This window comes from Mobula birostris, chromosome 18 (assembly GCF_030028105.1).
Source record: "Mobula birostris isolate sMobBir1 chromosome 18, sMobBir1.hap1, whole genome shotgun sequence".
Taxonomy (NCBI): Eukaryota; Metazoa; Chordata; class Chondrichthyes; order Myliobatiformes; family Myliobatidae; genus Mobula; species Mobula birostris.
The window spans coordinates 9,621,235-9,635,929 of NC_092387.1; the positions used below are offsets into that span (position 1 = coordinate 9,621,235).

Sequence of the window (14,695 nt, forward strand, 5' to 3'; positions counted from 1 at the left end):
TCGCCCTGCAACTTCTCAAACATTTTCACGGCTGCAAAGCATATCAAGAGCTCTTTTTAACAAAAATAAAAAGATAATGGAAAAAAAAAACTTAGCAGGTTACATAACATAATGTGGAAAAGTTGTCATTTCAGATCAGAGTGGAAACCTGGACTGAGAAAGAAAGCAAGTTACTCTGAGCAGCAGAGGTGAGAATTGCCATGGATGGATTACACAGTGAAATAAGGAGCCACTGACCAGACAGCTGCTCTGCCTGTGTAACAGGTTGATCTCTGAAAAGGAAGAAATTCTAGAGGTGGTCCACTCTTCCATTTGCACCTGTCCTTTCAGCTTTTTAAAACCACCCAGAGTTGGTCTTTCCAGGTGACCTCCTCTACATTGGAGAACCAAGTTCAGACTGGATGACTGCTTTGGAGAGTGCCTGTGCTCGGTCTGCAGGAGTGACCCTGAGTTTCTAATTGGCACCTCACTACCACTCTGACCCCCTCTTTTTGTAGCCTCCTGCAGTATTATAATGAGACCCAACATTAGCTCATGAAATAACATCTGATTTCTTGCCCAGGTGCTGTACATTGCAGAACTTGTTCGTTTGTATATCCGGGTCTGCTGGTCATGTTGCAGTCAGCCAGACATACAGCATCAACCAGACTTCAAAACATTACACAGAGCTGAGATAGCAATTCATGGCTGTTCATCACAATGCACACATTTCCCCAGTTCCTTTTGCTTTCTCCACCTTCTCTTCTGCTTGAATTAGCACGTTTTCTCTTTCCTATCTTTTTTAGTTCTAACAATGTTTCTTCAAGCCGAATTGTCAACTGCTTCTCTTTCCACACATACTGCCTGACCAGCTGAGATGCTCCATTCTGTTTGAACACAGAACCAATATGGGAGCAAGCTCTTTAGCCCATGATGTTGTGATGAACTAAATCAATTAGCTAAACTAAACTAAACCCTTTGTCTAGACAATGTCCATATCCCCACATTTCCTGCACATCCTTGTGCTTATCCAAGAACCTTTTAAATGCCCCTGTCTTATTTGTCCCCACCATCACCCCAGCAGCACATTCCAAACACTGATCACTCTTTGTGTCAAAACTTCCTCCACACATCTCCTTCAAAGTTTCTCCCTCAACCTGGGAAAAATTACCAGTTGTAAACTCTCTACATGACCCCACAGTATTATAAAGCTCCGTATTACCCAAGTTTGTCCAACCTTTCCTTACAGCACATGCACTCTAAACCAGGCAGTGTCCTAGTAAACCTCTTCTACAGTTCACTGACTTTTCTGTACAAATCATTCTCATACTCTCAGTGGGCACTTTATTAGGCATCTCCTGTACCTAATAATATGGTTGTGGTCTTCTGCTGCTGTAGCCCACCTACTTCAAGGTTTAGTGAGTTTTCTGTTCACAGTTTCTCTTCTGCACACCACTGTTGTAATGTGTGGTTATTTGAGTTACAGTCATCTTCCTGACAGCTTGAACCAGCCTGTTCATTCTCCTATGACTTCTCTCAGTAACAAGGTATCCTCGCCCACAGAACTGGCATTCTGGATGATTCTTGTTTTTTGCACCATTCTCTGTAAATACTAGAGACTGTGAAAATTCCAAGAGATCAGCAGTTTTTGAGATACTCAAAGCGCCTTGTCTGGCACCAACAATCATTCCATGGTCAAGGTCACTTGTATCACATTTCTTCTCCATTCTGATGTCTGGTCTGAACAACGCTCTTGACCATCTCTGCAAGCTTTTATGCATTGAGTTGCTGCCACATGATTGGCTGATTAAATGTTTTCATTAATGAACAGGTGTACAAATGTACCTAATAATGTGGTCACTGAGAGCATAATCACAAGCAACAGAGGCACCAGCACTGATCTCTGCAGAACACCACTGCTCACAGACTTCCAAACCAGAATCACACCCCTCCACGGTACATTCAAGAGAATGCAATCTACCAGAACTCTGTGGGACCTGTGAATGTTAATCTTCTAAATCAGACTACCATGTGAAATCTTGTCAAACCTTTACTAAAATCTGCATCCACTGTCCTACTCTCATCAATATAGGGACCATGTAGAGGCTTAAGAGAGGATTGACCAGGATGCTGCCTGGATTAGAGAGCATGACTTATGAGGGTAGGCTAAGCAAGCTAGGGCCTTTCTCTTAGGAGTGAAGGAGGATGAGAGGCAACTTGATAGAGGTAGTATAAGATGTTAAGAGCATCGATTGTGTGGATGGCCAGAGACTATTACCCACAGCGGAAATCACTAATACTAGGGGAGATAATTTTAAAGTGATTAAAGTATAGGGAGGGATGTCAGAGTTAAGTTGTTTTCTTTTACGCACAGAGACTGAAGGGTTTCTTCTTGCTTTGCAGAAGTTCAGGTCACGTTTCACAAAGAACACACTTCACTCATCACCAAATGATGTGCACCTCATCATAAATTAGAATGCAATACACACCTTCAGACCAAACTTCCTTTCCATCCATAGCAACACCAACTACTATCCCAGGAGCTCCCACTTCATCCTAAAGGGGAAAAAGTATTTAATTTTTTTTTTAATTGAAGAAACACCAAAAGCTTCATAATTTAAACATTAAACAGCAAAACCTATGTCACTCAGAGAATCATACAGTTGTATAGTATACTAGAAACAGGCACTTGCCCCCCCCTGCCATTATGTCTTTTGTTTCTAATTCCATTTTCCAGTAAGATGGCAGTGCGCTCGGACGCAGCAGCCTCTCTCAGGACGACCAAATGTGCTTTTGGCTTTTTTAAATGTCTTTTTTACTGCTCATAACATACTGCTAGACATTAAGAACTTCAAGTACTGTGGGTCTATCTCATCAGCAAGTTGATTGATAGTGGAGCTGGGCTTGGTGCGGACCATGCTGCTGCCTCCTATGGAGAGGCACTGCAGTCAGTATATGAAGATGGTGTGTGGTCTAACTGCAGGTGATTGTCTTGGATGTTTTTCTTGTGATCACGTTGGATATTGGTAATGTAAAATACTTCAATGGTAGTATCTTACCATTCATGGTTTATTGGCGAGACCGATGGCAGGGGAGCTCAGTTGTGGCGAGGTCTAGGCCCCATGTCGTGGGCTTGCCTGTTGCAGCAGTCCAGGAGGGGAGACGCCAGAGGGGTGGAATGGTATCCATGCTGGGTTGGAAACTGGCTCTTCCCACCAGTGCTGCCCTCCAGTGTTCGCTTGGTGGAAGACAAGCTGGTTTGCATTCGTGCGTTTGTCTGCAGACTTCTGAGGACTGCTTATTCTTGCCGACAACGCACATGCCCCATCCATTTATAGGACACGTGACTCAGGGACTTGGGCTGTATATATATTTTGTATGTTTACTGCTATATTATACGTGCTGTGTGTGTCTGTGCTGAGTATGACTGTCTGTACTGTGTTTTGTACCATAGCCCCAGAGGAATGCCGTTTCATTTGGCGTATTCACTTATGTATGGTTGAATGATAATTAAACGCCCTAAAATATGCACCAGAACAGTGTAAAATTTACATCTCAGATCCCCTTTAAACCTATGCCTTCCAACATTAGACATACCTACCGTGGAAAACAGTCTCTGAATATCTTCCAAGTCTATGCCTCTTATAGGGTTCTTAATCAATGAATATGAAAGATCAATTTTCTTTTCATCAACATAATGAAACAATTCTGATGTAAATTCAGCCCCAAAGAAATCTTGGGCTCAATCATATTTAAAGCAAGGTCAACAAAGGCTTCATGGGATAAGCCACCAGTTAATGTTATTAGACACAAGAGATTCTGCAGATGCTGAAAATATTGAGGAACACACACAAATGCTGGAGTAGTTCAGCAGGTCAGGCAGCACCTATGGACAGAGAAAAGGCCAAGACCTTTCATCAGACCTGGAAAGGAAGGAGACAGTAGACAGAATAAAAAGGTGACAGAAGGTGGAGGAATACAAACAGACAGATGATAGGTATGTTCAAGTGAGGAAGAAGCTAGGTGGGTAGGGGAGGGGAGATGAAGGGGTATGATGTGAGAATCTAAGAGGTGATAGGTAGAAGAGTTAAAGGGTTGAAGAAGAATCTGATAGAACAGTAGACTATGGGAATAAAAGGAAGGTGGTAGGGCACCCGAAGGAAGTGATGGGAAGGTTATGATCATGGAGGAAGCAAAGAGAAGGGGTGAGAGTGTCACCGGAATAAGGGAAGGGGTGGAACAGAGGGGAATGGCTACAGAAGTTGGAACAATTGATGTTCATGCCATCAGGTTGGAGACTACTGTGACAAGAATACACATAGATTAAGATGTTAGCTGTCCTGTGTGATCAGCAGTTGGTCTGCTACCTGTCTTCAGGAGAGAGAGAGATAAGGAAAACAATGGAGCAGCATTTGGAGATGTGTAATGAAGGGACGGGAGAGAGAGTAACAGAAGGAGGGAGCTGTGAAGAGCGGCTCCCCCTTTGAACCCTGAACTGCTTGAAGTGATGGACAGGCGATACCCCAGCAGGAGGATAAAAAGGGACAGATTCGCTAAGGCAGGACATACACACGACACCCAAGGTAACAAGATCCTGGAAGCAGTGCATCTCTCACAAGTCGGTGGGAAGTACCGAGCCATAAACGCACAGGGTGGAAAGGCACGATCGGCGGGAACCTGGTGTGTGTCCACCCTTGCCTGGGTGCCAGGTTCAGCGCAGGGAAACGGTCATATCTGGAAACGGAGGGGTCACGGTCGGTGACCTCAGATGACATCACAAAGGACTCGCCCGAAAGCTGACTGCGAAGGTCTGTCTGGAAGCCTTGAATATTCATTCGTTTTTGCTCTCTCTCCCCCCCCCCCCACTGTCCATCGCCACGGCAGCGATTACTGCGAACTGAACTGAACTAAATTGAACTAAACTTTGCGTCACTTTGAAATTGGTCATTTACCCCTAGACAACGATAGAGCTTGATTAATCCTGTTATCTTAATTCTGTGTACATGTGTGTTTACCATTGCTGAACTGTTGCATTTATTATCCTTTTTGATTAGAGTACTGTGTTGCTTGTTTCTTTAATAAAACTTTCTTAGTTCTAGTAATCCAGACTCCAACTGAGTGATCCATTTCTGCTGGTTTGGCAACCCAGTTACGGGGTACGTAACATAAGTGGGGTTCTCGTCCGCGATTTTGAACGCTAAATTTGGGACGGAGTAAATTGATTGGGTCAAAATTCCCGAAAGAAAGAAAAGACAAACAGCAGAAATGGAGGCTGAGGAAATTATAAAGGCACCGACCTTGGAGGCATTAGAGGATGCCAGGAAAACGGAATTGGTAGCTGTGGCCAAACGGTTGAATCTTGCTAAGGGGAAGTCGACAATGAGGAGAGAGGAGATACACGGAGCTATCGTAGAGCACTATGTATCTAAAGGTGTGTTTCCCCAAGGCGAGCTGGGGGTGGTGTCTATTGAAAAACCTGCTGGAGACGCGGTACAGGTGCAGCTTGAAAAACTGAGACTCGAGCACGAGTTCTGGGTACGACAGTTAGAACACGAAGAGAAGCAGTTAGAAAGGCGGGAGAAAGAGAGAGAGTTAGAAAGGCAGGAGAGAGAGAGAGACAGCTGGAGCGAGAGGAGAAACAGAGGGAAAGGGAATTCGAGCTGGAGAAGTTAAAGGTAAGGGCAGAGCAGGGGCTCGTGCCGAACCAAGGTGGAGGGTTCCGGGCGACCCAGGAGGTTAGGCTGGTTCCCCCATTTGACGATACCAATGTGGATCGGTACCTTCTCCATTTCGAAAAAGTGGCTATAAGTCAGGACTGGCCGAGGGATAAGTGGGCTGTTTTGCTTCAGAGTGTACTGGAAGGGAAAGCCCAAGAAGCTTACTCAGCTTTGTCCACGGAAGATGCCCAGAGGTATGAGGTGGTGAAAGAGGCCATCCTCAGGATTTATGAGTTGGTCCCGGAGGCATACCGGCAGAGGTTCCGGAATGCGAGGAAGCAGTGGGACCGCACGTATTTGGAGTTTGCCCGTGAGATGCAGACATATTGTGAGCGTTGGTGTGCCTCGAAGGGGGTAGAGGGGGATTATGACAGACTGCTGCAGCTGATCCTGATTGAGCAGTTTAAAGGTTGTGTCCCTGAGGGTATGAGACCCTACCTAGATGAGAAAGAGGCAGCCACGTTAGCCGCAACTGCTAAGTTAGTGGATGAGTATGCGTTGACGCATAAAATGAAGTTTGCCCCGAGTAAAGGCTACCAGAAGGGTAGTCACGATGGCGGGGAGAGTCCGCCAGAAAAGTCAGAAAGTAAGCCGGGGACTAACGAGGAGGATAAGGTAGACCGGGAGCAGTCTGGTAGGAAGTCTCCTGGGGTCGTCTGTTATAATTGCAGGAAAGTCGGACACTTTGCGTCCAGGTGCTTTGCCCCAAAGAAGGAGACGGGAAAAGGAAAAACGGCGATTTTGACTGGCTGTATCGAGCTGGTAAACGAACCGCTAGGGAAGGACAGGTCTGCCAAAGTTCAGGAAGGGCGCGAGAAGTTTATCTCGGCCGGATTGGTGTCAGTGAAGGAGGAGTTAAAACCAGTTCCAGTGCGGATCTGGAGAGACACGGGAGCGTGTCAGTCACTAATACTGAAGAGTGTATTAGAATTTAGCTCAGAGACCCAGACTGGAGAGGTCAAGGTCAAAGGTGTTGGGGAAGGGACAGAGTCAGTCCCTTTGCACCAGGTACACTTACAAAGCAACCTGGTCTCTGGACTAGTCACGATCGGGGTGAGGTCCGAATTACTGATGAAAGGCGTGGAAGTCTTGCTCGGTAATGACATCGCCGGGGGAATTGTGTTCCCAGCAGTGAGATTGACAGGTCAGCCTGCCAGCATTGAGGCCCCGCCCATGGACTCACAGGTTCATCCCGGGACTGCGGTAGTAAATTTAGCTGAGACGTTTCTGCCAGCCTTGTACGAGAAGGGGATAGAAAGTGAAAAGAAGGAGTGTAGTGAGGCAAGAGGTAGTGAGGGAGCTGAGACAGACGTAGCATTAGCCAGGAAAGAATTTGTGCAGATGCAGGAGCGAGACGAGGGGCTGATGGTTTTGGCAGAGACAGCTCTCTCTGACACAGACTTGACAAGGGAACTAGTAGGCTATTGTGTGGAGGAGGAAGTGCTAAGGAAGCAAGGGAGACCAAGTACCGTGCCCGCAGATGAGGAATGGGAGGTGGTGCAAAAGAGTTATGGGGATGAGGTTTTTAACCTGGCCCACAAGGTACCCCCCGGTGGACATTTTGCGGTACTGGAGGGAACAGTTGGTGGAACCATGAAAGAGGTTTACTGGCTGCCCAGGGGGAAGGATGTTATTGATTATGGCCGACGCGAACTGAGACAGTCACAGGCTTTTGATATGGAACAAACCTAGTCGGTGTTAGCACGGAAATCAATGAAGCTAGGGGTCCCCCCGATAAGAGAAAAAAACCATTTTGAAAAGATGAGTATGGTATTGACCAGATGGGAGAAGGTTATTGTTTTGGCCAGGTCTGCTGATAAGGTCTCTCCCTTAATCCCCGAACAAAGCGACTCTTTAGGAGAAGTAATTAAACGACTCGCACCCGTGTGTTTGGTTGTCCCGGGGCGATGCAAAGAACTGGGACGTTGGGTGGTGTCTGTTACACTAGGACGTTGGGTGGTGTCTGTTACACTAGGTCAGCCTAGCAAGCAACATTCATATAGAATGAGTAATACAGTGACTAAAGGGCTGACGAACACAGAGGTGTGTATTGGCAATTTAATACGGCTGTCTGAAGCCAGCTTGATAGTGAACCTTGAAAAAAATGAGTTCGGCCACACGAAGGTCACTTACCTGGGAATTGTGGTGACACAGGGGCAGCTGGCAGCGATGCAAGCTACAGTGCAGGCTATCGCTGACCTCCCAACCCCGACAGACAAGAGGGCCCTCAGAAGGCTCTTGGAGATGGTGGGGTACTGTAGGAAGTTTTGCAATAACTCTGCGGTCACTACCCCTCCCCCTCCCCCTCCTACTAAGCCCTTGCGAGAGAAAACTAAGTCGGGATGGGACGACCCTTGTTATTGTGGTCCGGGACAAAAACCAAGAGAGGTTACTTTGATCGCAATTCGTCAGTGTTTTTGGCCACTATGAAGTTTGCTAAGTTGGAGCCTGGTCTAAAGGATTATTAATAACACATATAAAAGGAACAGAAAATGTGATGGCTGACTGTCTGTCAGGTGTTGACAACTTCAAACTCGCTGTATTAGCCAAATAGCTGATAAAGATGTATATTTGTGTGTGTATCAAATAATGTATTCATGTTTGTAATTTTTACCCCTCGGTAAAAATCCTTAAAGGAGGGAAGTGTGACAAGAATACACATAGATTAAGATGTTAGCTGTCCTGTGTGATCAGCAGTTGGTCTGCCACCTGTCTTCAGGAGAGAGAGAGATAAGGAAAACAATGGGTCAGCATTTGGAGATGTGTAATGAAGGGACAGGAGAGAGAGTAACAGAAGGAGGGAGTTGTCAAGAGCGGCTCCCCCTTTGAACCCTGAACTGTTTGAAGTGATGGACAGGTGATACCCCAGCAGGGGGATAAAAAGGGACAGGTTCGCTAAGGCAGGACAAACACACGACACCCGAGGTAACAAGACCCTGGAAGCGGTGCATCTCTCACAAGTCGGTGGGAAGTACCGGGCCATAAACGCACAGGGTGGAAAGGCACGATCGGCGGGAACCTGGTGTGTGTCCACCCTTGCCTGGGTGCCAGGTTCAGTGCAGGGAAACGGTCATATCTGGAAACGGAGGGGTCATGGTCGGTGACCTCAGATGACATCACAAAGGACTCGCCCGAAAGCTGACTGCGAAGGTCTGCCTGGAAGCCTTGAATATTCATTCATTTTTGCTCTCTCTCTCTCTCCCCCCCACTGTCCATCGCCACGGCAGCGATTACTGTGAACTGAACTGAACTAAATTGAACTGAACCTTGCGTCACTTTGAAACTGGTCATTTACCCCTAGACAACGATAGAGCTTGATTAATCCTGTTATCTTAATTCTGTGTACATGTGTGTTTATCATTGCTGAACTGTTGCATTTATTATCCTTTTTGATTAGAGTACTGCGTTGCTTGTTTCTTTAATAAAACTTTCTTAGTTCTAGTAATCCAGACTCCAACCGAGTGATCCATTTCTGCTGGTTTGGCAACCCAGTTATGGGGTACGTAACAGTACCAAGAAGGAATATGAGATGTTACTCCTCCAATCTGCATTTGGCCTCATTGTGGTTGTGAAAAAGGGCCATAGATAGACAAGTCAGTGTGGGAATGGGAAGTAGATTTGAAATGAGTGGCCACTGGGAGATTCTGGTTGTTGCAGCAGAGGGAGCAAAGGTTTCACCAACGTGCAGGAGATCATACCAGGAGCATTAGATGCAATAAATGATCCTCACAGACTTACAGGTGAAGTGGAAGGACCATTTAAGCCCCTGAATGGCAGCGAGAGAGGAGGTGTAGGGCAGGTGTAGTACTTAGCAGTTTCAGAGATGAATGCCACAAAGGAGATCGGTGGGAAGGGACAGTGGATAAGGGAGTCATGGACAGACTGAGTCCTGTGTGTGGGAGTGAATGATGTGCATGGTGGTGGGATTATGTTGGAGATGACATTCAGATACTGATCTGAATGTACTGTACTTAAATGCACGCAGCATTAGAAATAAAGTGGATGACCTTGCTGCACAGCTGCAGGTTAAAAGATATGACATCATGGCCATCACCGAGTCATGGCCAAATGATGGATGTGATTGGGAGCTGAATATCCAAGGATACACGGTGTATAGAAAAGATAGGAAGGTAGGTAAAGGGGGTGGTGTGGCCCTGATGGTAAGTAACGATATCAAATCAATAGAAAGAAGGGACATAGGATCAGAAGAGGTAGAATCCTTATGGGTAGAATTAAGAAATGGCAAGGGTAAAAAGACACTAACAGCAGTTATATACAGGCCTCCAAACAGCAGCCGGGATGTGGACTACAAGTTGCAGCTGGAAATAGAAAATGCGTGTCAGAAGGAAAACGTCAAGATAATTATGGGGGATTTTAATATGAAAGGGGATTGGGAAAGTCAGGAAGGTAATGGATCTCAGGAGAGGGAGCAGCTTGTCCAGGGGACCGGCTGTTTTGGATTGGGTGCTGTGTAACGAACCTGAGGCGATTAGGGAGGTGGAGGTAAAGGAACCCCTTGGAAGTATTGATCATAATATGATTGAGTTCAGTTTCAAATTTGAAAAGGAGAAGCTGGTATCAGGTGTATCGACATTTCAGTGGAACAGGAGAAATTACAGTGGTATGAGAGAGGAACTGGCCCAAGTCGATTGGAAAAGTAAGCTAAATGGAGGGACAGCAGAGCAGAATTGGATGAAATTCCTACAAGAAATAAGGAAAATGCAGGAAAAATATATTCCAAGAAAAAAGAAAATCATGAATGGAAAAATGGCACAAATGTGGCTAACGAGAGAGGTTAAGGCAAAAATAAAAGCAAAAGAAACGGCGTACAAGGAAGCAAAAATTAGTGCGAAAAATGAGGACTGGAAGACTTTTAAAAACTTACAGAAGGAAACTAAGAAAGTCATTAGGAAAGAAAAGATGAATTATGAAAGGAAGTTGGTGATTAACATAAAAAAGGATACTAAGAGCTTTTTTTAAATATATGAAGAGTAAAAGAGTGACAAGGATAGATACGGGACCGATTAAAAATGATGGCGGAGGAACTGAATGAGTATTTTGCATCAGTCTTCACAGTGGAAGACGTGAGCAATATACCTGATAGCCAGAGGTATCAGGGAATAGAATTAGGTACAGTCAAGATTACTAAAGAGAAAGTGCTTGGGAAGCTAAATGGACTAAGAATAGATAAGTCTCCCGGTCCGGATGAGGTGCACCCAAGGGTTCTGAAGGTGGTGGCTTTGGAGATTGTGGAAGCATTGGAAATGATCTTCCGGGAATCAATAAACTCTGGCATGGTTCCGGAGGACTGGAAGGTCGCAAATGTAGTTCCGCTATTTAAGAAAGGAAGGAGGCAGCAAAAAGAAAATTACAGACCTATTAGTCTGACATCGGTAGTTGGAAAGATATTGGAGTCAATCCTCAAGGACGAGGTTATGAAATACCTCGAGATGCATGACAAGATAGGCTGAAGCCAGCATGGTTTCATAAAGGGAAGATCCTGCCTCACCAACCTATTGGAATTTTTGGAGGTAATCTCGAATAAGATTGACAAGGGAGAGGCTGTGGATGTTGTGTATTTGGATTTTCAAAAGGCCTTCGATAAGGTGCCACATATGAGGCTGCTTAATAAGATGAGAGCCCATGGAATTATAGGAAAGATATTGAAATGGGTGGAGCATTGGCTGATAGGCAGAAAGCAAAGGGTGGGAATAAAGGGATCCTATTCTGATTGGTTGCCGGTTACTAGTGGTGTTCCGCAGGGGTCGGTGTTGGGGCTGCTTCTTTTTACGATGTATATCGATGATTTGGATTATGGATTAAATGGTTTTGTGGCTAAGTTTGTGGATGACACCAAGATAGGTGGAGGAGCAGGAAATATTGAAGAAATGAAAAGGTTGCAGAGAGACTTAGTCAGTTTAGGAGAGTGGGCAAAGAATTGGCAGATGAGATACAACGTTGACAAATGTACGGTTGTACATTTTGGAAGAAGAAATAATCGGGCAGATTATTATTTAGATGGGAAGAAAATTCAAAAATCGGAAGTGCAAAGGGACTTGGGGGTCCTCGTGCAGGATACCCTAAAGGTTAACCACCAAGTTGGATCGGTTGTAAGGAAAGCGAATGCTATGTTGGCATTCATTTCAAGAGGAATAGTGTATAAGAGTAAGGAGGTGTTGATGAGGCTCTATGGGGCATTAATGAGACCTTATTTGGAATACTGTGTGCAGTTGTGGGCCCCCTATCTTAGAAAGGATGTACTGATGTTGGATAGAGTTCAGAGAAGATTTACGAGGATGATTCCTGGAATGCAGGGGCTAACATATAAGGAGCATTTGTCGACTCTTGGACTGTATTCATTAGAGTATAGAAGAATGAGAGGGGATCTCACAGAAACATTTCGAATGTTGAAAGGGCTGGACAGAGTAGATGTGGAAAGGTTGTTCCCCTTGGTGGGTGAGTCCAGGACAAGAGGCCATAGTCTTAGAATTAGAGGGTACCCAGTAAAAACAGGGTTGTTTGTGTGTTACTGCCAGATATTCCAGAATGGAAAGACTTATCCTGAGAACAGAAATGACGGAGGCGGGGGAGCTCAGTGAAGGGAGTAGGATTATCACAAACAACAGGGTGGAAAGAGGTATTGTCAACATAATTGCTGGAATCAGTGGGTTTATAAAAGATGCCAGTGAGATCCAGAAATGGGAGAGAGGTGTCAGAGATGGACCAAATAAATTTTAGGGCCGGGAGGAAGTTGGAGGAAAAGTTGATAAAATTGACAAGCTCAGCAATTATCTGGAAGCAGACGTCAACATCAATGTATAGTACAATGCAAAACTCCAAAGTACTCTCAATTTTTTATATAAATTTTGTTTCAGATGTTTATTTTTGTCTTCTGCATTGGTGTGTCAGTGGAAAAGAGCACATTTTAGATTTTCAAACGTTCATTTTTCAAAAAATTTAATGTTACAGAGAAATTTCTGTAACGTATTTAATGTTACAAAGAAAGTAACGTACTAAGTTTGAGCACTTTTCAAATAAAAACTTGATTATAGGTATATAGCCCAGTGCATGATTAAACAAAGATAACAAACAGGTGCTAATGATCAATGAAATAATGAGTTAAATGAACTAAACTGATTAACTTAAACTGAAATGGGTATAAAAGGAATCAAACTGGGTGAAGGATAACCAAGTGGCGGTAATGCACCATTAAGCTGGATGCCAACCGCCGTAAAACAAGATACAGACAGAAGGGTAACCAAGTGGCAGTAATGCACCATCAAGCTGGGTGCCAACCGCTGTAAAACAAGACAGAGAAGAAGAGGGATAACCAAACTAAAAGGAGAGGGTGCGGCAGATGAGACAGTTTAACCTTAAAAGCAGCAATTTTTCCAGCAAGGCACGAGTGAGTATTGCAACAAGACTCAAGGTGGTCATCCTGCATCAGCAAAGTCTCCTCCAAGCAGGAATTTCGCAGCAGACAAGAATTTCAAGGTGCGCTGTCCAAGCTTTTCTGAAGAAGCACAAAGAAACGGGCAAGGTTGAGGACCAGAAACCTGGTGGTCGGCCACAGAAACTGGGTGCAGCAGACGAAAGATACGTACATGAAATTGATGTTCCTCCTAAATTGGAAGCAATCCAACTTGCTATTAGCTCTGAACTCACAGAAACCACTGGAACACAGGTACAGTCGGCCCTCCGCATCCGTGGATTCAACCAACCGCGGATCGGGATCTGAAAAAAAACCTGGAAGTTCTCTCTCTGGCACTCGTTGTTTGAGCTCAGATCCTGACATTAGTATGACTGAGCCTCCACCAAAGTGTCCTTATTCCCTAAACAATACAGTGTAAGAACTATTTACATAGCATTTCCATTGTATTAGTAAGGGATGGCTGGCTAGCTATGTGAAGCGCTACAGCTTCAAGAACTTAAAGATCACGGGAGAATTGGCGTCGGCTGATGCCGAGGCAGCCTCAGTGTTCCCAGAAGAGCTACGATGGTTGCGTCTGTACTGAACATGTACAGACTGTTTTTCTTGTCATTATTCCCTAAGCAACACAGTATAACAACTATTTACATAACATTTACATTGTATTAGGTATTATAAGTAATCTAGAGATGATTTAAACTATATAGGAGGATGTGCATAGGTTATATGCAAATACTACGCCATTTTATATATGGGACTTGAGCATCCGCAGAATTTGGTATCCGCGGGGGGGGGGGGTCCCAGAACCAAACCTCCGCGGATACGGAGGGCCGACTGTTTGCCTCTCTACAGTCAGGAAAAGTCTTGTCAGAAGTGGTCTTCGTGGAGTTGCTGCCAAACAACTATTCCTCTTAAGTGGAAACAAAGCCAAGAGACTCACCTCAGTAGTGGAGTGCAGAACAATGGCAGCAGCTGCTCTAGTCAGCAGTCTGTCCATAGAAATGGACAGCACTATGTGGATGAGTATCTACAGCCAACAATGATGCATGGCTGAGATTCCCTACAGGTTTGGGCTTGTATTTCATTTGGTGATCTGGTCAGAGTTAATGCAATCCTCAGTGCTCAAGCAGATGCTCATCCATCATACAATACCATAAGGAAGGTGTCTGATCAGTCTAACTCCATTCTGCAGCAGGACAATGACTCCAAACACATAAAGAACTGTCTTCAGCAAAAATAACAATGAGTTTTGCAACGCATGGCAAGCCTCCACAGACCCCTGATGTCAACACCATTGAGGCCATCTGGGACTACCTGGAGAGATAGCACGATGCGAAACAGCCAAGGTCTACAGAACTGTGGCAAGTTTTCCAAGATGCTTGGAATAGCCTACCAGCTGATTGTTTTATAAAAACTACACAACACTGTACCTAAGAGAATTGACGTAGCTTTAAAGGCGAAGGGTGATCACACCACATATTGATTTGATTTAGATTTTTACTATTTACTGCTCTTTATAGTAAATTTTTTGATATTTAGAGACCTTTCATTTCATTATTTTTGAAAGAAT

The 14,695-nt window shown here is 44.7% G+C and overlaps 1 protein-coding gene across 2 annotated transcripts in view; it reads right to left on the bottom strand.

Moving 5' to 3' along the window:
* The window catches only part of lactb (lactamase, beta), a 73,297-nt gene that overhangs the window by 26,987 nt on the left and 31,615 nt on the right, over nt 1-14,695 (bottom strand). For both annotated transcript variants that reach the window (XM_072282179.1, XM_072282178.1), the window contains exon 2: nt 2,469-2,535. In XM_072282179.1, coding sequence (XP_072138280.1) covers nt 2,469-2,535 — 67 coding nt within the window. The remainder of the gene's footprint in view (nt 1-2,468; nt 2,536-14,695) is intronic.